The following is a 19,876-nucleotide window of genomic DNA, read 5'->3' as shown; positions in this document are numbered from 1 at the left end:
CCTTATCCCCATCTGGATATTGATTTCCTCACATCTGTAATGGGTACTACAAGCTGTGTTTGTGTATTTATATTTTTTAATAAACTTTTAAAAGCATTCCCCCTGTAAAAATGCTGCAGCATCACTGACAATAAAAAAATACATAATTTACAATAAAAAAAACAATTTTCAGGAACTCACCTCGAAGGTTTTTTGAGAGGAAACCTGAAAAGAAAAAAGAACAGAAGTTTAATGTATGTTTTTCAGTATTAGGTTTGATATCACCATTAATGCTTAAATACCAACAGTTATTTTACACTTCTGTGATACCTTCACAATCTCTATTTTCATGGAACTCCACGAACTTGCCATCTTTGAGACAAGTGCAACAAAGTTGAAATTGTATTACCTATTCCAAGTAGCATTACACATACAGGTAACAAAAGCAACAAAGTTGAAAGGAGAAAAAAGTCTGTTTGTGTTCGTAACTGAGGAAAACGTGGGATTTACGAATCCAAGATTTTTTTTCCCTTCAATTACTGCCAGGACGAGGTGGTGCCATCCAGCTCGAGGCACCAAAACTTCTGCTCTCGAAAAACACAACTATTTCCTTCTCAGACTCACAAGTTCAGCTCCATTCCTACTCGTTTTGTGTTTTAGATCCTTCATCTGGAAGGCAAAACACACCTCTAGAGCTGTGCAAGGAAAGACCAGGTAACCTAAATCACTTTTTGTTCTAAATGAAGGCTCTACAGGTGTTTTATAGCTGATAATTTCCCCCTCTATATACAACAGTCATTCTTAATGCATTTTCTCCTATTTATATACATTTTTCCAAGAAGTGCCAGGGTGAGGGATTAGAGGGAAGAAATTCAGGCCCACACAATTCTAACACCACAGACGTTACCAGGGCAATAAATGACCATTTCATAATTTCATTTGATGTTTTTAGTTTAAACAGACCAGTCTGGTAACAATCAACAGTCCCACGGGAAGTCTGGATTAGAACAGGACAACACGAGAGGGACAAGGAGCAGCTCCAAAGTCAGGCTCAGCTCAAAGTTTGGAGCCAAGGGGGTTTGGAATCTTCTCCCAGGCAATGAGTGAAAGAACGTGAGGGAACGGCCTCAGGCTGTACCAGGGGAGGGCTGGACAGCAGGAGGAGTTTCTCCATGAAAAGGGTGGTCAGACACGGGAAGGGGCTGCCCAGGGAGGTTTGGAGCCCCCATCCCTGGAGGTGTGCAGGGAACACGTGGATGTGGCGTTTCTGTGACTCTGAGCTGAGCCATGGCCCCATCCCAGAAACTGGTCCAGCACACAGAACCAAACCATTCTCCCAGAGCTTTCCATCCAAGATTCCTTGTGGCACCACAAAACTGCCCCAAATGCTCCTCTTGTCACCTACTCCCTTCTTCTTTCCTCGATAACTCCACCTCAAGCGGCCCAGGCAGGAAAAGCCCAGTCCTAAAGCTCCAGTAACTCCCTCCCCATTACCTGAAAACCGTAACTAGCTGCACAGAGCCAGCCTAATGCCTCTCTTGGAGCAAGAGCTGTGCCATCAAGTGTGGATACACCCAAAACTGGCCAGCTCCCACATGCCAATCCCCTGTGCAAACATGCACTAATATGGAACTCCGAACGAGCATCTGATGACACATTAGGCAAGGGAAATTAAAATGTTGTCTGCCTGTTCCTGAAAATAATTATACACAGCAAGACACTTGCCATCTTTCAGATAACAGCATCGAATTTAGCTGAACTGCAACAGCAGCTTCCAAACTAAGGGGGAAGATAGGGCCCTGTGATTGCATAAACAGCAGAAAGTTAATTCATTGAAGGCAAGAGGTGGCAGTCCTCTTTCTTCCAGCCCCCAAGAGCTCTGTTTTAATCTGAGAGGTCTGAGAAATCCACTCTGATTCAAATAAGAAACATCCCCTCCTCATTCAGCTCTACCTGCAAAGCCACATCTCTTCAGCATCCCATCCTCCCACTTACGCATTTCAGCCACTGACGGAGGACTTGGTGCAGGACAGACAGCTTGAATCCCAAAGCAAAGCAAACAAAAGTCATCTCAGGCCAATCTAACCCTGCCTGAACCCTGAGCAGTCAACAGATGCAGCAGCAATCAAGTGTTTCATTGAAAAGCAGAAAACAAGAAAAAAAAAAGGAAGCCAGGGAAAGACAGGAAAAGATGCTTAGGATGAATTACACCCCATTTTATTATCTGATGCATTTGAACTTTTGAGCCGCATAAAAAGCCCTACCACCACTGATAAGTATTTTAATGAAGCATTTCAGTGACAAACTTAATCCTGTAGAGGTTCTTATCAGCAGCCAGAACTGCAGGCTCTGCTCCTGCAGCAACAGGCAGAGTTTGTGGACAACACAAAGTGAGCTCACTGTTGTATCTTTTGAGCTGGTTCAGAGCTCTTTATTATCTCTGAAACACAAACGTCCTATTTTCCAGGTCCAGAAGTTGTGTAAAACTTTTCTGCTTATTATACCTAGGCTGGTGATTAATTATTTAGGAAGGAACTTTAAAGTTTTTGTAAATAAAGCAGCACTGAAATCACTGGAATTTTTTCAGTGCTTTGACGTTACCAGTGAATTTCAAGTTCCTGTGGGGTGGGAGCCAAAATCCCCTTGTTCCCAATCCATAGCTGTGCTCACAGCTGGATGGTACAAAGGGTCAGGATCCAGCTGGCTCGGGAGAATTCTCCTCCCTGGGAAGAGACCCCAGCCCAGGGCTGTGTCCCCCATCCCATGCAGCCATGCCGGGAGCAGTTCTGGGAAGCACTGGAGCCCCTTGGCCACCTGCCAGCATCCCGAGTTTCCTTCTTTTCCCAAGAAGCAGAGAAGGAGGCAGGGACAGGGTGGGAGCAGGGGAGGAGGCAGCAGGGCACCCCAGCAAAGCCTCTGCGTGCTGCACATCCACCACTCCACACCCTCTCCTGCCTTGCCTTTGCTTCACAGGTACTCCCTAAAATCAACGGAGTAAGAAAGGGACGGGCTTTGTCTAGCCAGGCTGAAGGTGAAGCTCTCCAGCCCCTCCAAAAAAACCTCCCCTCCTGGATCTGCAATCATTCCTGGGCACCGAGTTATGAAATCAGAGAAATCTGAGGTGGAAGAGTCAGCTGGGCTGAGGCTACAACGCCGACCCTTGCTGGGAGCATGCAGTACCACATTCTGCCTCTTCTCCCAGCTCCCTGCCTGAACACCACTTGGAGAACATTCCTCATTTCCCAAACGCTGTGTCACTACAGCAGGAAGCGGAGCAAAAGTGGATAAAATCCCATCAAAGATCACAGAGGAGCTCTCGTGAGTTTATCTGTGTTTCAGGGCAACTGATCTTCACTTGCAAATATTCTTACATTTGAAAGCAGCCCTGAAAATCCCCTCCCCATGTTACGGCACCCAGCACAACATAATTCAAATTAAAATATATTTCACCTCCTACTGTAAACAGCAGCAAGAAGGCAGAGCAGGGTGCGGTGAACAGCTGGAGCCTTAATTCCAAATGGAGCTGGCAAGTTTAGGCTCCACGATAAAAACCCTGTAGACATTTTGTCTGATAACTGATGAACATCAGCACATTTTCAAACGAGTTGTTCCACTCTCCCAAATACCAGCACCAATTAAAAGCCAAGTCAGATTTTGTTTTTAAAATGCTGGGTCCGAATAATTTAAAAGTCATTTAAATGCATCAAATTACTAAAAGTGTGTCTTCTTAGTCATGCTGCACTAGGAAAATCTAAGTGAGGAAAATACACCTACCAATAGTTACACCGCAGATTAAACATTACATTTCAAGTTAGCTCACACATAAGCAGCACCAGAGCCTAATAACCACCTCGAAGCCAGGCAGAAAAAGGTAATTTTAAGACTTAATGTGTCAAAAAACACGAGAGCAGGAAGGATTCCCGGCTTCCAGCAGTACAAAGCATTCCATTCTAGCCCGGGAGGTTGAAAATATAGCTGACCATAAATAGCACAGCATCCAGATAACCATGTGGGGGGTTTTTTCCTCCCTTACTAAAATATTACCAGAATTCAAGTATCTGTTATCTCAAAAGCTGATCAAAGAGAAAAATATTTAGATTCAGACAAGGGCCTCAACCTTGGAAATATTTATTCATGTGCCTAACTTTAGTTCCAGGACTGCTCACATGCCTGAAATGAAGCTTGTGTATGTTTGCACCGTGCAAGGAGAAATTACTCCAACTTGTGCCCAGATGAGTAAGAAATGTTGTGAAACCCATGCAGGAGAGAACAGCCAAAAACTGCTTGCTTGACAGAACTCATCTTTAATTAGGAGATGAACAGTTGCAATAGAAGCTGCTTCAGTGCTTTATTAGTTTCATTTAAAGAAGATGTTGCTTGCTGCAGAAAAACCCTCGGAATGAATTCTAACTCTGAAAGAAAAGCAGCAAGCACAGCTGATCATGCCAAATTCAGGAGAGAGGAGAAATACTCCAGGGTTGATCATTTTCATTGTCTTTTTCATACATTTAGAAAGAGAAGAGGGAAACCAGAGGTTAACTCCAAGTCCCCCCAGTAAAAACCCTAAACTATGGCTTTTTAAAATCTCATCCTAATTCAGGAGGTTTCCACCAAGCCACGAGTCAATGAGAAGCCTCTGGCCAGCACCAGCTCCACAGATTTTGGTGAAAAGTGAATTTAGCTCACTTGGAATTCCAGAAAGGTTTGGGTTGGAAGGACCTTCGAGCTCATCCTGCCATGGGCAGGGACACCTTCCACTATCCCAGGTTGCTCCAAACCCCATCCAACCTGGCCTTGGACGCTCCCAGGGATGGGTGTTCAAGATTTCGGAAAGGCTGAGCTGGATTGTGCTCTCCTCTCGTTCATACATCCCCAAATAGATCCTGAAAAAACCAAAGTCTGTTCCTGGGTGACAGGTAAAAATCACTGAACAGTTTCAGGACTATTCCTAGTGCATCCAGCTCCTTTAATACCTATTAAACTTCATTTTCAACACCCTGATTGGACCTCACCGACAGCACTCAGAGAAATGCTTCATTTTCTATCTAAATCTAGGAGGTTTAAAGTGCCCTGAAAGCACAGTAAGCATTGTCATAAATGCTATTCTGCAGATAATTCCCAGAATTTCACCTTGGAAGAGACAGAATGAAAGAAAAACACGGCAGGGAGTTTGTTTTCCAGGGTTGCAGAGGCACAGATCCACCAGAGCAGGTTCTTAAAAGCCCTGACAAAGGCATTAGGGGAGAGTGCTGACACAAAGTGGCACCCGCACGACCTTTCCACGGAGCTAAAGGCAGTTTTGTGTCCCAAGGAAAAGGGCACAGGGCAGTGGGAGAGCCAAAGGAGCTGAGGAGATAACAACTGACAGGCAGATCCAGGGAAAACACGGATGCAGCAAGCGGGCAACTTTTGGCAAGCAGGAGAAAACGCAGCCACCAACTGCAGCTGGAAGCACACCAGGCAGTCTGGGACAGCCCTGATCCAACACATCCAGTCCATTCACCTCGGCATTAACCCACGGAAAGAGCAGCTTTCTGCTGGGTCATCTTTTCCATGGATCAAAGTACAGAAGCTCAGGAAACCACCGCGGTTTTTTCCTAAATAAAAAACCCCCAAAACCACTGCATACCGATGTCAACAGATTGGACCCACGGAGCAGGGGAACGGGGATCCAAATGCGGAGGATTCCTGGGAACTGTCAGAGCCTATGGATGGATCTCAGGGACTTGTGCAAGGAGGCAGAAGGGAGGGAGGCACTGCAAGCTCCATGTTATTTTTGTGGGAGTCCGAGGCAGGCAGCACAGCTGATGCAGTGACTCATGGAGGAATCCTTCCTGGCATTATTAACCTTGCCCTGCTGACAGCTCCGTGAACAGGCATCACTGCCTTTGGAGAAGGAACACGGGAAATTTAGGGAAGTGACCAGAGAGCCCACAGAGCCAGTATGTTCTGTGTCAAACCCCCCTGAACATCCCCAGCAGCCTCAGTGTTGCATTTGCCTTAATAAAGCATCAGGAAATGCCTCCCATTCAATATTTTATCATTTTTCAAGCCACTAATGTCTCTATCCATAACCAGAATATGCCATTCAATTTTCCTTTCAGGAGAGAAAGTGCAGAGTAGCCAACAGAGCCCATCAGCATATTTCCTGACGGATCAGGATATGGATCGATGCAAGGGACTGGTGCTATGGCAACCAACGTGCTGAGCAAAACACTTAAAACTAGGTTAAGATGAATTTGATAAAAATCAAAGTCTGGAAGGCTGGCAAGTTCCATCTGTAAGATGGGGAGGGTCAGGGCTCCAAGAGGAAGGTATTTCTACAGAAAAAGAGAATTCCACTTGTGCCTTGCCTTCACAGGATGCTTCCTCATTGAGCTTTAAAAAATTAAATACCTATATACAGATTTCTTTCTCATTCTTGTGGTTGGCTCTGGGTGAGGGGCTTCATCAAGAGGGGTGAAGAGAAGGTGGCGGCATGAGAAGGGAGCAAGAAAAGAGGAAAAAAAACCCCCCAGCTTAAATTATGAAAGAAAAGCAGAATGCAAAGATAAATCTGCTCCATAAAACAAACAGCAAGAATTTGGAGATTTGCCTCCACACATGGAATTTCCTGATGATACAGGAATGTATCATCATAGTATGTCCTGTAAAAATGACAAGCAGGGTACTCTGAGTTTACTACAGCCAGCTGTAGCTCTTTCCTCAGCGTCCTTCCCCGTAAAACCCTGAGATGGGAAGGGTTTCAGTCTCTCCATGAACAGCACCATTCGGAAAAGGGAGAAGAAAAGCATCTCCAGAGACGTTTCATCCACAGTTCAGTCATTCAGCCCCAGCCCAAGCAAGTGCCTCAGCTATTTTCCATGACACAAGCACTTGGATTTTTCCAAGAGCTGATGTCAGGGCTTTTCATGGAGAAAGAGCTGCATTTACTGGGCAGGCAAGGAAGGAGGGCTTCCCCAGCAGCTATTCTCAATGTGGCCTTTGTGCTGCTCTGCTGCTCAGGCCAGGACCCTGCAAGAACTTTTAGTCCCCGCAGAAACTCTCCAAAGGGGAGGGGACAGAGACATTTTCAGCAGCCAGTGCTGTTCTTCCACTCCTGACTGACTTCCAAGGCTCAGCTTCCAAGCAGCAGCTTTCCCTCTCCAGGCCCTGAAGTTGTCACACAAGGCCATTTATTGTTTAATAGCCCTACAACAGGGTGGAAGCAGCCAAACAAATGAAAACTGGGGAGGGGGCTCTGGAGGGAACATAAATAAACCAGGTTGCTCATGTTTCCTTAATGCTGCCTTTAGATTCAGCCTAAAAGCAAGATTTGAGTAACAGGGATGAGGTTTGGCCACTGAATGTAGCTCAGAGCAAGCACAAACCCCGCTCAGAAATTGGTGGGGAACAGAGGTTGCCAAATCCCAGGCGATTTCCTACTGGTTTCCCAACGTGACTGGTTACAAATTACTGAATCTCTCCATTTTCACCTCTGGGAAAGAAAAATTGACAGCTTTGAAATGGAAAAAAAATTAAACACCACAAATGCTGAAAGAGGCCAAGTGCTTTTCTAAAAAGAGTTCCAGAAAATGTTATCATCACAAAAATTTACACAGAACGAGCGCCCAGCAGACAAGAAACATTCACGATTTGTTCCTCTGCAACTTTTTACTGCATGACCCATTTAACACAAGTGGCCAGGTACAGGAGAAAGGTCAAGCTTGTGACTTCAAAAGTTATGAGTTTTCTCACTCATTTATTTATTTTGAAGTAGGCCATAGACAAATATTCCCAGGCCTTGAGAGCTCAAGCTTCCCTGAAGCAAGAAAAAGCTGAAATATGCAGTTTGGCCATACCAGAAGAGCCCCAGAATACCCCATTTTTTCCGTATTTTCACATCATCTTTGCATCCTGAGCTCCAGCTGTTTGGAAGAAGGGAAGGAAGAGGGGTAGAGCACGTTTGTTGTGATTCATTCCACCAGCTTTCACTTCTGAAAAGTCCTTTTAAACCCCTTTGCCCACAGCCTGAAAGAATCAAATCAAGCACCAGGGTTTCTTGCGCAGACAGGGCGTGGAGTCCAAATTAACCTGCCCTCCCTAAACTGCAGCTAATTACGGGGAAATGAAATGTTTGCTTTGCTTGCCAATAATTGCAATGCGGAGCTGGCTCGGTGGCAGCAGCACCGCTCCTCCTCCACAGCGTCTGCAACGGCTTTCCAGTGAAATGCCCCCAAAAAAAAAAAAATCAAAGGAACAAGACAATTTTCTTTTCCTAAGCAGACCAGAGAGACCCACAGCTGTGGAGTGCCATGGGATTTGCTTTCACCTGGCACACACACCCCCCAGCACTGGCATCACTCGTGCTGCCCCAGCGCGGGGAGCAGTTGGTGCATTTCATTAGGCACCAAGCCTAGTTCCTTATTAATGCCATACCCAGCTTGTGGTTGTTATGAACCAGCAACGAGCCTGGTGTGGAAACAGTCCTTAAAAACAGCAAAAGACAGCAATTAGAAAGGGAGGAGAGGAAAAAAAAAAAACACCAACCCCAACACACAGTGCACGTAATACAACTGGAAATGTAGCTTTCAACGCAGTGTAACGCTGCCTCCAATTAGGCAGCTTTAAGTTTTGCAAATATATGTACAAGGTTCAGAGGCACAGAGGAGTATTTGGCCCAGAGTTCACATTTCTGGGGAGTGAGTACACTTGCCTGGCACAGGAACACCACACCTCCACGGCCTGGGACTACTGAGAGCGTACTAAAGAACCTGCAATAAGACATTTATTATTCCTCCCGTGTGTCTTTCTAAAAAGATGTTTTAAAGAAAAGACAAGGCTGAGTTGTTGCTGTGCTCCTCAGCATTATGAGCTTTGCCCGGTTTAATGTGTCACTGGCTGGGAGAATTGGGATTGTTCAGCCTGGAGAAGAAAAGGCTTTGGGGTGACCTCATTGTGGCCTTCCAGGACCTGCAGGGAAGATGGAGAGAGACTTTCTACAAGGGCTTTGAGTGACAGGACAAGGGGGAATGGCTTCAAACCGACAGAGAGTGGGGTTAGATGGGATATTGGGAAGGAATTGTTCCCTGGGAGGGTGGGCAGGCCCTGGCACAGGGTGCCCAGAGCAGCTGTGGCTGCCCCTGGATCCCTGGAAGTGTCCAAGGCCAGGATGGACGGGGCTTGGAGCAGCCTGGGATAGTGGGAGGTGTCCCTGCCCACGGAGCTGGATGATCTTTAACGTCCCTTCCAACCCAAACCATCCTGGGATCCTGTGATTTACCTGACACAGATGTCCCTACAACCTGACAACATCAGCAGAAGCACAGGAGCTCAGCAGCACCTTCCCCCATGGATTTACACATTCCAAAGGTATTATCAGTTTGTCTGACCTACTGTACAACTCAGAAGTTTCATTAAGTTACTTCTATGACAAACGAGGTCAGCAGGCACCTTGTCTTAATTTAAATTTTCCTTCAGCACTCGTTGGGTTGTTTTAAAGGTTCATGTGCGTTTACTGCTCGGAAATGTAAGCCAAGACTCGCCTGCTCACCAGAACCAGCCGTTTATGAGTTCAAAGCTAAGCAAACACTCAACCCAAAAGCATTTCCAGCCCTGCCTTCCCTTCTCCCACTGAGTGATGAACCTTTGGCCAAATTACACCCATTCTGCATGGGATGTGCAGACAACATCCACCCCTCTGACCTCTGCAAAGCTTCTAAATATTTCCCAGCTGCCATAAACTAATTTACAGCTAATATGTCTTAAACCACCCAAAGGCAAAGTGCTCCCAGGGGCTTAATTTACACCAAGGGAAAAATTGGATCCACAATTTTACAAAGGAAAGCTGCAGCACGGAGAGAATCAAGAAATCATTACCACAGTGTTGCTTAACCTGTACTGTGTATTTTTAGCTCTTAGTCCTTCCCAGCTAATTCTGGTGAAGTTTTACTCCTGTAGATACAAACACCAAGGGCACCCAAACTATTTGAGCCTAAACTCAAAGTATGCAACTGAAGGAGCATTTCACCTTGCTGGCTTCCACACCTCCCAGGAGGGTTTCTGTCCCAGCATTTGCTCAGATTTTAGAAGCATCCATGGAAAGTTTCTCCACCATGCATTGCAGTTTGTCAGGATTTCCAAAAAAAGAAAATGTGATGTCAGCTGAGCTATAAAGAGATTAGCAGCACTATATACTGGAGTTGAAGCTCTCTCAGTTGTTTAAATGGCCCAAGAAAAAGAAAGAGGTTTTTGGGATATGCAAACCTGTTACTTCTGCCCTGAAATGCAGCTCTGGCCCATAAAACACCAGAGAAAAGATGCACATAGCACACATTGCATGAGGAGGGAAAAATGTACACAGGCATTCATGGCATGCTTTGCTCCTTCCCATTTCGTCTCCCCTCCATCTAAAGTACAGCATAAATCCAGAAAGACCGACTGGAGCAGAACACAGGATTAGGATTTCTCAGCAACATCAAGCCCTGTTTCTTTGACTGTAAAATGGAAGATAAAAAACCAGGAGTGAAGCTCCTTGTAAAATGGCTCAAGATCCTAAGAACAGCCTATGAGTCAAACACAGAGCTATTAATAGGCCTCTGAACGTGTTTGTATCAGTATTTGCCTCTTGGGTCTCATAAAACAAATAAAAATACAAGCAAAAGGAAAAAAAAAAAACCAAAACCAAACCCAAACAAATATTTACTCAGGAAAGCTACCAGCTGCTAAGAGGTGACTGCAGCAAATTCCCCAAGATATGTGGAAGGGGTATGGAGATAACCAAGAAACAGCAATGCCAGATTGGAGTTGTTTCCCCACTGGGTTCAGTGACAGCAGCTCTTGGTGCCTCCCCCTCAGCCAGGCAGGATGCTGAGAACTGCCAGCCCTCACTGCCTGTATTTGTATTTATATTAAAAAGAAACAAATCCCCCCAGCATCTCACAGCCTTTCCACATCAAAACCTCATGTATTAGTACAAAACACTGCATTTTCTCTCATAGCTCATCTGATGGCTGTCACTGTATCAACACTGCCTCAAATCTGTCCACATCACCACTGCGACTGATACAATTAAGTTTAATTTTCAGAATACTTTTAGAACGCACAATAAAACAAAATTAGGAAAAAAAATGTAATATCAGTGAAAAGTGTATTCAGAAAAGAAAAACCCCACCCAAAACACTCAGAGATGACTGCTTGAGCAGCAACAGCTAATTTAACATCAACGTGCATAAAATATCAGCTTATCAAAAATCACATTCCCTATGGCTGGTGAGAAGGGTCTGGTATGAAATTACTGGGAAATGGAAAGAAGGGAGAGCTGCCAGCATCTACATCTAAAGCATCTTTCCAGCCTGTCAAAACCTTTGTTCTTGAGCTCAGACACCAAGACACAGATTTTCACAGCAAACATATTAAACTGGCCATTTTCACAGCGAAAATACAAAGGAGCAACTCAGGTTCACAAAACAGCTATTAAAAAAGGAAAGGGAGAAAAAAAAAAAAAAAAGGAGATAAACCTCCCCTCCCACCCTTTTTTTCCAGTAGATATTAAAGGAAAAATCCTTTCTCTCTGCTCTGCATTCAAGGAAGGTATTCCTGTCTCAGGGAATAGGAACAAAGGCTCTGTGTTACCTGTTTCACACGCCAAAGTCAGCTGAGCAGGGAGATCCCAAAGGCCCATTCCCAGGGGGAGTGCTCTGATCCCAAATCCTCCCCAAGGAGCCTGAGCTGTCCTCTTTGGAAGCTTCCCGGGGTTTTCACGCTTCTCCTTGGATATCCTTGGCAGGCATCTGCCTGATTGTTCACTGACCACTCAAGGGGAGGGAAGAAAACTCCACCTCTTCTCTCCCACCTCCTCCCAAGCAGCATCAGCCGGGGCTGCTCATGGACTCAGGGAGAGCAGCATCCATGGCCAGCCCACAGCAACAGGGGAAGCAGGAGACAGAGCTGGGATTTTAAAATTCAGCATTTCCAGCTGTCCTGGGGGAGGGCAGAAAAATATATATCTCTATATATGTTTATGTATGCATGACGGATGGAGGTGCATGTTCTGTGTGCATCTATATGCGTGCATATAAACATACATAAATATATATATATATATAAAAAAATATAGATTTGTGTGCATTCCCGCCAGTAAATCCCAACACTGATCCAAGGAGCTGCATCACGAGGCACAGGAACAAAGGCTTGGCAGAGGGCACTGAGATTTTCCCCTCAATCCACTTCCAGCCTTTCAGGGGTCATGCTGTGCCACGCTGGGCACGTACTGGGTTTCCAGGCGTTTTGCAACGCGTGGCACCTGGAAAAGCAGCGCCCACACCAGGAAAACACAGCCTCTGGATTGTTTCAGGAGTGGGGAGGCAGGCAACGGGCTGAGAACGAAGCACTGCCCCTCTCTGCCATCCACACAGGGAAACTCAGAGGTCAAAACAGGGGGGCTGTGAGGTTTTTGAGCTTCCCCGAGTGGTCAAGCCCTGGGGAAGGATTGGAGGGTGAAGGGGCTGTTTTCTTTTTCTGCCCCAATAACCTAATGAAGTTTGGGAGCAGTGCTGGCGGGATAGAAATTTCTTCACGCTACACTGTCTGTTTGTGTTTGATTAATGTAAATCTTCCCAGGGCTCCAAGCACGCCCCGGGCTGCGGGTCTCCATTAACAAGCGGCCAAATTGCCACATACAGACAGGGCAGGGAAAAACCAAGATCTCTATTTTAGTCCTTGCCATAACCCCAGAGAACTCCACCAAACTCATTTTTGGTGATTTGATTTGAATTACCCTACTCCTCATTAAATTCCACTATTTTTTTTCTCCTCCCAAATCACGAGGCCTATTACAAAATGAAACTGCAGCAAACCACTTTAATATATTAACAGGGTTATATTCTTTTTGCATTTCCTCAGTTCTCATGACTGAATTTTTTAGCCTGCCCAGTCCAATGCATGCTGGTACCAAACATCATCTCCAAGCCATAACTGCAGCAAGGCTGCAATTACCCAGAGGACAGGAAGCCAAAGAAATCAACTCCTACCCCTCCATCTCCCTGCTCCATGCAATAATTTCCCAGCCAAAACTTGTATTTTCCATGCTTCTCCCTTTTCCAGTGGCATGCATTATCATTTTCGAAATAGCAGAGAGCTCCGTCTCATTGGTTCCTATTTTGAAACGTTTGCCCAGCTCCTCAATTTTCTAGGAATTTCACAAAGCAGAAAATGTCAGCTCTCCAGAAGAAAATGGTAACCAGAGGGAAGGAAAAAGCCAGGCCAGGATCAGCTCAGATCCTCACAGGAGCACCCCTTCCTGTCACAGTCCTTGGGAAGCACAAGGGAAAAAATGATCAATATTGGGGTTTTTAACCAGTGTGGAATCAGAGTTAAGGACGCCAGGGAAAAGGGGCTGCAAATCCCAGAGCAGGGCTCCATATCCAGTTTATTCATGCCTGAGTAAGAATCACATGCACCAAACAGCCTCTGCTGAGGGTGTCAAAACAGAGATATTTTTAAACCTGGGTTACATTCTAAAATCAATGATTTCCAAATTTTTCTCCCTAATGCTCCTCATCATCAAGTGAAACACAGATGGGACAATCTCACAGACCAATAAACCTTAATTTACTGAACTATCTTTTGGTTAAAACATTGGTATTTCTTATTTCCCTCACTGTACAGAGCAAATTCACATTTCCCAGCTGCTTGCCACACTTCACCCTTACCACCAATTTAAGGTTGCAGGTTGCTTTACAATCATACAAATATGTACAACATTATAGAGTATTATATCTTACTTTTATGTATTTCTGTATTTTATAGATTTATGTCTTTTATATACGTATTTGTGTCTTTTATATATTTATATATATTAAATATCCTTGCAAAAAAACCCCTCAGATTCATCCATTTTAAATTTTCGTGCAAAATATTTAACTTGAAGTCATTAAAGTCAGTGAGAAGGAACCAGGAATACAAAAGGAATATGCTTCAAGGCTTTTAACTCAGAAGGGACATTTTCAATTCCCTGAAACATAAAAATTCTGTTATTGGCATCAGCACTTGGGAAAACAAATGCATTTGTACCATAAAACAAGCTTAAAAGGGTCAGAAATGGATATTGCAGCTTCTCTTCGTTATAAAGAAGTCAAACAGACTTTGAAGAATCCAAATGAAATTTCAGTCTATCAGGAAAAACATTTAGTATTAAAAAAAAGGACTTTAGGGCACAGTCATGTAAGACTTAACTGTTGTCTGCAATTTTGTTTTGCTTATGGAAATAATTAACTTTAAAAAAAATCACAGAATTAATTTTTTTTTCTATTTTATCTACAGTTTTTGGGAGAAAGCAACACAATACATCCCTTTCAACTGCAAACCAACACAGCTGCCAGGAAACAGTGTAAAAACAAGAAAGAAGCTTCCATTCCTGAATCTGTCTCGCTTCCTACTCTGATTTCCCAGATTTCCTTCCCCCAGTCCGCTCAGTCACAGGACATAATAAGAAAACAATTTGGAGGAGGAAAAAAAAATGACCATAAAAAGCAAGAAAGTCTGATGCAATCAGGTTTTTAGGAGAAATCAGAGATAGCCAAGAAATGGCGAGGACTGTAAATGGAATATCACTGCTTTAAATCTACGGGGATTTCTACAGTCCTGGACAACAGCAGGAAAGGAGGATAAGGAAAGAAAAGTATGGAAAAAAATACATAATTTAAAAAGAAATCTCTCCTAAGAACATAGGAAAGATGGGATAGGAATAAGTAGTAAAGAACTCACTTAGAGAGTTGTCTTTGCCTGTTTAGAATAAAATGCATGAAAATTAAGTTAAATAAGTGCTTCTTAAACATCACACAAGTCCCAAGCCTGAACATCCCAGGTTTCACTTTCCAGAACTTTGAAGTCTCTGTGCTCCATCCTTCTTTGCAAGGAACAGCAATTTTGGTCCCCCATATTCCGCATTGATTAAGGAATTCCTTCCTCCTTGCCCATCGGCAAAGCTCCTCTCCTTGTTCAATCCCAGCTCTCCGCCCGTCAGGCTGGCCTATGGTAAATATTTACACAGAATTTCCAGACCTTTAGCCCAAAAAGGAGCCAGGCCTGGGAAAAGCAGAGCTTCCCAGAGCTCCACAGAGCGGAAGCCAAGTGGTCCCCAAGGAACAGAGTCCACACCCCTGTGGAAAGAATCCACGGAGCAGCAGCAGCAGGAGGAGCTCAGCATCCGATCCTGCCACTGCTGGGGGAGTCCTGCCAGGAAATCCTCAGCCTCCAACACACCAAACCCCCAGGATCCTGTTTGGGATGTGGGGAGGCCCTGGCACAGGCTGCCCCCGTGTCGCTGGAAGTGTCCAAGGACACGCTGGAGCAGCCTGGGATAGGGGAAGGTGTCCCTGCCCATGGGACAAAATCGTCTTTAAGGTCCCCTCCAACCCAACCCAGTCTGGGATTCCATGGTGTGATATTTTCAGCTCAGCTGGAGAGGCCAAACCTCACTCAAATTTTTGGGAAGTTCAGGCAGCCATGGATGAAAAAAATCTGTTATTGACGAAGAATTCCATACAGACACTACCAGGATATGGGATAGATGGGCATGTGCATTTTAAAGCAGTAAATCCCTAACACTGTAACACAACAATGAATAAAAAGCTTGCCAACACATGTTATTAGCCCCAAAAATCATCCCTGAGAGAATGGCTGCCCAGCTTCCCCATCAGAGTACCCAAATACTCCACAGAGCTTTATATTATAAACACTGACCCTCATTCTCCCCCTTTCCTTTGGGCTCAGAATGTTCATTTCTCCTATTTTATATCAAGGAACAAAACCCATCCCACACATCCTAAATGAACAGGAACTAGCAAAAGACTGCGATGGGGGTTTTTTGAGAGAATGGGTAAATATAAAAGTACAGACAAGAAGAAATGTGAGAAATCTGACATATTTCAGCAGGAAATCAGAGTCCACTCATGACCTGCATCTTTTGACACATCTGAGAAACACCTGAGTGTTGTCAAGCACAAAAATCATGGGCTGCTCTGTCAGTACATCCTACAAAAAGTCATAAAGGTGTTAGAGGCACAGAACTGCACTTGAATCGAATATGGGGGATTTTATGTTTTCTTTTCTCCATCAAAAAAGTGTCTGTGTGTTGTCTCAAAACCTTTTATTGGACTCAGCCACTCACAAGCAGCAAAGGACTAAGAAATCTTCTCTCTGGCTGCTCTGGGTCTGTTTTACGGAAAGCAGGAGACAACCTGATGAGCAAATGAGTAAATATTTCATTTGAGTATCCCAGCTATGCTGGGTTACATAAGAGGCAGTGGAAGTTAAAGACACAGCAGCTTCCTCTTAGGAATTTCTGCAAGTCAGAGGAGACAACTTAAGGACAGCTTACAGCAGATAAAGTAATCATCTTCCAAACCCCCTGCTTCACAGAGACAACCCTTCATTACTTCAGCTCCTTCCATTACTGGAACTTAGCTGGAAAAACAAAAAACTAAGGTACAGAAACAGGAAATTGTTTTTGCAGTAAAAAGGGAGATCAACAATTGAAGTGGAAATGCTGTCCAGATCAGCCATTCTACCTTACATCAGTAGCATAATTCCTTCTTTTAAAGAGAAGCGACAGAAGTCTGTGGCACCTTGCGACGTACAGAAAATATTACAGACATTTAGCATATACAACTTGTTTGGGAAGGCACTGCACATGGCAGAATTCCTGCAAACTTTCAATTTTCAGAGCATTTTGCTATATGAGTTAAGCAAATACTTTTAGGATGCAGATGAGAATGCCCTAAGAAAAACCCTCAACTTTTCAAGTACAATCATGGACAGGGCTGCAGCAGTCACTGAGTGAAACTTGAGGACAGCATCTGCAGGATGCCAGGGAAAATTCAAATTAAAACTGGCAGAGAAGAAATAAAAGATTAAATCACATGCAGAAGTACTACCCACAAAAGCAATGATTTAGACAGGAGAGAAACTGATAAAGTGAGTGGGTGGGAAAATCAACTTTACTGCTGGAGATACAACTCAGTTTATTATTTAGGATGATTCACCACCCAAATCCTGTGCCCTGAACAAAACCCACCTCGTGGGTTGCAGGCAGCTGAGCAAAAAGCCCAGATCAGCACAAGTTAGGATTAGACTGGCAACCTACTTTAGAGTCAATCATTACAAGGCTGAACCACAGCTGTCTGCTTTTAATGCACGGCTGCATTAACCCTCAGCAAAGTGCTTTAAAAATCAGCTCTCAAAAAAAAAAAGAGAAAACACTGAATCATTAAAACTTTCAGCACAAAATTGTAACTCTGTGCATTTGCTGCTAATAGATATTACTGAAGTGATCTAAGCCAAGAAAAAAATTACAGAAAATTATCATTTTCTACTGTGTCACACAACAAGCAGCTGAATGGTTTCTACAGACAGTAATTAAAATAAGAAAGTTCTGGTACAAATATGGAAACTGATTAAAAGACAGCTGTAAAGTCTGCTAAATCCGTGATAAAAAAAATAAATCTGCAAAAGCAAAACATGAAAGATCCTTTATGAAAGGGAACCCTCTTTCAGTTTCATTGTCTGGGCCGACTTCTGGCATAGGAAAATGGGTTCTATGGGGCTGCATTTAAAAGGTCACAGAGTTTCCTTCCTTGATCTTTTACCATGAACAATTTTAGAAGGCATTAAACATTTCAGAACAGCCCATCTAAACAATTTTTTGCTTATCCTGTCATTGAATTAAGCTCAACCAATTCCAGTAAATCTGATAAACAAAAAAGCCCCCCCAAGCAGCTCCAAAATATAATATTTATGCCAGCCACTAAATGCAAACTTGAGTCCACGCCAAAACAGCGTAAATTAGAGAAACGTAATTATTCTATAGCTGACAATTTGAGAAGAGAGCAGTGAGAGCTGGGAAACTCCATTTGCTAAGACAAAATCTATTTAATTCCCAGCAAACTGAACACAGTTGTTAAAACTGTGTCGTAATTCAGAGAGAGATAAAAAACACAAGACCGATTTCATGGATTTAGCACTCAGTACCTTGTTCTGGTTCACTCCAGAGCTGGGAATTGTCAGCAATAAATACTTCCAGGCCTATAAAACTCCATGAACTGCTCACTATTCATCGAGAACCAGCGAGGGAGGGGCAGAGCTTCATTTATTCTTTCCAAAGAATTTTGCAGGTCCTTTTTAATTCACCATAAACTTCATCCCACCCCAGTTTTACAGTACAAAACATAAACTGACTCAAGGACACCATCAACATCAAAATGTTGACCCCAGAAGCAAGTCAGGACTGGCTTTATCGTTATTCTATCCCACACCTGCAGCCTTAGAGTTCCAAATTCAAAAAGCCAGGAAGAAAAACCCAAGTGAAAATGCAAGGTAGCAACACCTGTACTCACAGCCCCGACCTCTGAAAAGGCAGAAATCCATTTTTTTAATGCACTAAAACACACTTTCATTTTCCCCCTGCTTCAGTGCAACAAGGAGGACACAAATTTAGAGTTCCCAGTGTTTCCAGATGTTGCTGATGAGCCAAACACCAGCTGATCTCCCCCAGAACTCACTTTATTTCTGACTCTGTCCTATTGACAACTCCTCCTCTGCCCTCCAGCCAGTGGATAACCACCAGCCTTTTCCAGGGCTCTCCATCTCCCCCTTCCCCTAAAGCCCAGCACTGAAGGCATACACAGGGAGGAAAGGAAGGTTTCAAACCTTGCCAGGAAGCTTTGCTGGTTTAACTCCAACCCTGCATCTGCCTCTGCTTTGAGACTGCAAAGCAGGAACGTTCACACAGCTTACTGCACCTCCTCGGTGGGGCCTGGCAGCTGATTCATCTGAATTTTTGAATATTTGCACGTAATATATTTGTACTGTGCTGCACACGAGGTGCTTCCTGCTTCTCTGGAGGGATAGCAGGGCTGAAACCAGACAAATTTTAACCCAGCGACTGCTTTCCAGGTATAACTGATCATCAAATACACAACATGAAGTGCTATTATTTCTATTTAAGCAGAGCACGCACACAGTTTGCCCACAGAAACTTGAATATGCTGGCTGTTATCAGCTAGATCGGAGTCACCCATGCCTGAAAGAAACCACAACTCTCTCCCTGCTGTCCTGGCAAACTCCAAATGCCAAAACACAGCCCTTTCTTTCCAATTTCCTCTGTATGAACCCAATACATTCACCACCCATCAGCTGCCCACAGTCAAACATCTCCCAGGACTAACAAAATGTTGTGTTATCACCAGAAGCAACAGCTGAGCTTAAGGAGTTGAGATGATCCACGCTACCACATATGCAAGAAACCTGTAAATGTAAAAAGCAAGCACTGGTCACCAGCAGAATGTCAGTGCTGAGTGCATTAAAGCAAAGGGAAACGCAGTTTTCTCTCAGTTCAGTAAGACAACTCCTCCCAAGGTATTTTCTGCAGCAGGGAAACCACCAGGATGCCAGAGAAGTGCTTTAATCTAAAGCAAACATCTCCACGTGATGGAAAAGAGAGAGAGGGGGAGAGCCCAGGCAGCTCCTGATCCTGCAAGACAAAATTCATTTGCTACTGGGCAATTCTCCCTGCACGTTATCATGGAATCGGCTGCCACGAAGCTCAGCACAACTGAGAGAGTATTCCCTAAAATCCCACAGGGGACGAGCTTCCCATGGTGGGGTCCCAGATATTTGGGAGGGCTCCTCGTGTCCATACAGCTCATCCCTGTATTTTACATTTATTCTAATTTACTGCCACGCCAAAGTGATCCAAATACAACTCAGAGGAGAAGATGAAGAGATTTGACATTTAAATTTACAATTTAAATAAACAAGTCACAGTCCTTGTTTGAAGTGTCCAGGGTCCCTTTGTGCTCATCCCCACAACCAATTACAAACTACCTTTTTTATTTAACAAAAAGAAAAAAAGAACAAC

The 19,876-nt window shown here is 44.1% G+C and overlaps 1 protein-coding gene across 2 annotated transcripts in view; it reads right to left on the bottom strand.

Annotated features, from left to right (window-relative positions):
* Positions 1-19,876, bottom strand: part of ARHGEF12 (Rho guanine nucleotide exchange factor 12) — a 69,924-nt gene that overhangs the window by 39,291 nt on the left and 10,757 nt on the right. For both annotated transcript variants that reach the window (XM_010403871.4, XM_010403872.4), the window contains exon 2: positions 181-204. In XM_010403871.4, coding sequence (XP_010402173.1) covers positions 181-204 — 24 coding nt within the window. The remainder of the gene's footprint in view (positions 1-180; positions 205-19,876) is intronic.

The sequence above is a fragment of the Corvus cornix genome, chromosome 24 (assembly GCF_000738735.6).
Source record: "Corvus cornix cornix isolate S_Up_H32 chromosome 24, ASM73873v5, whole genome shotgun sequence".
Lineage (NCBI taxonomy): Eukaryota > Metazoa > Chordata > Aves > Passeriformes > Corvidae > Corvus > Corvus cornix.
This window is presented reverse-complemented; position numbering and strand designations above follow the sequence as displayed.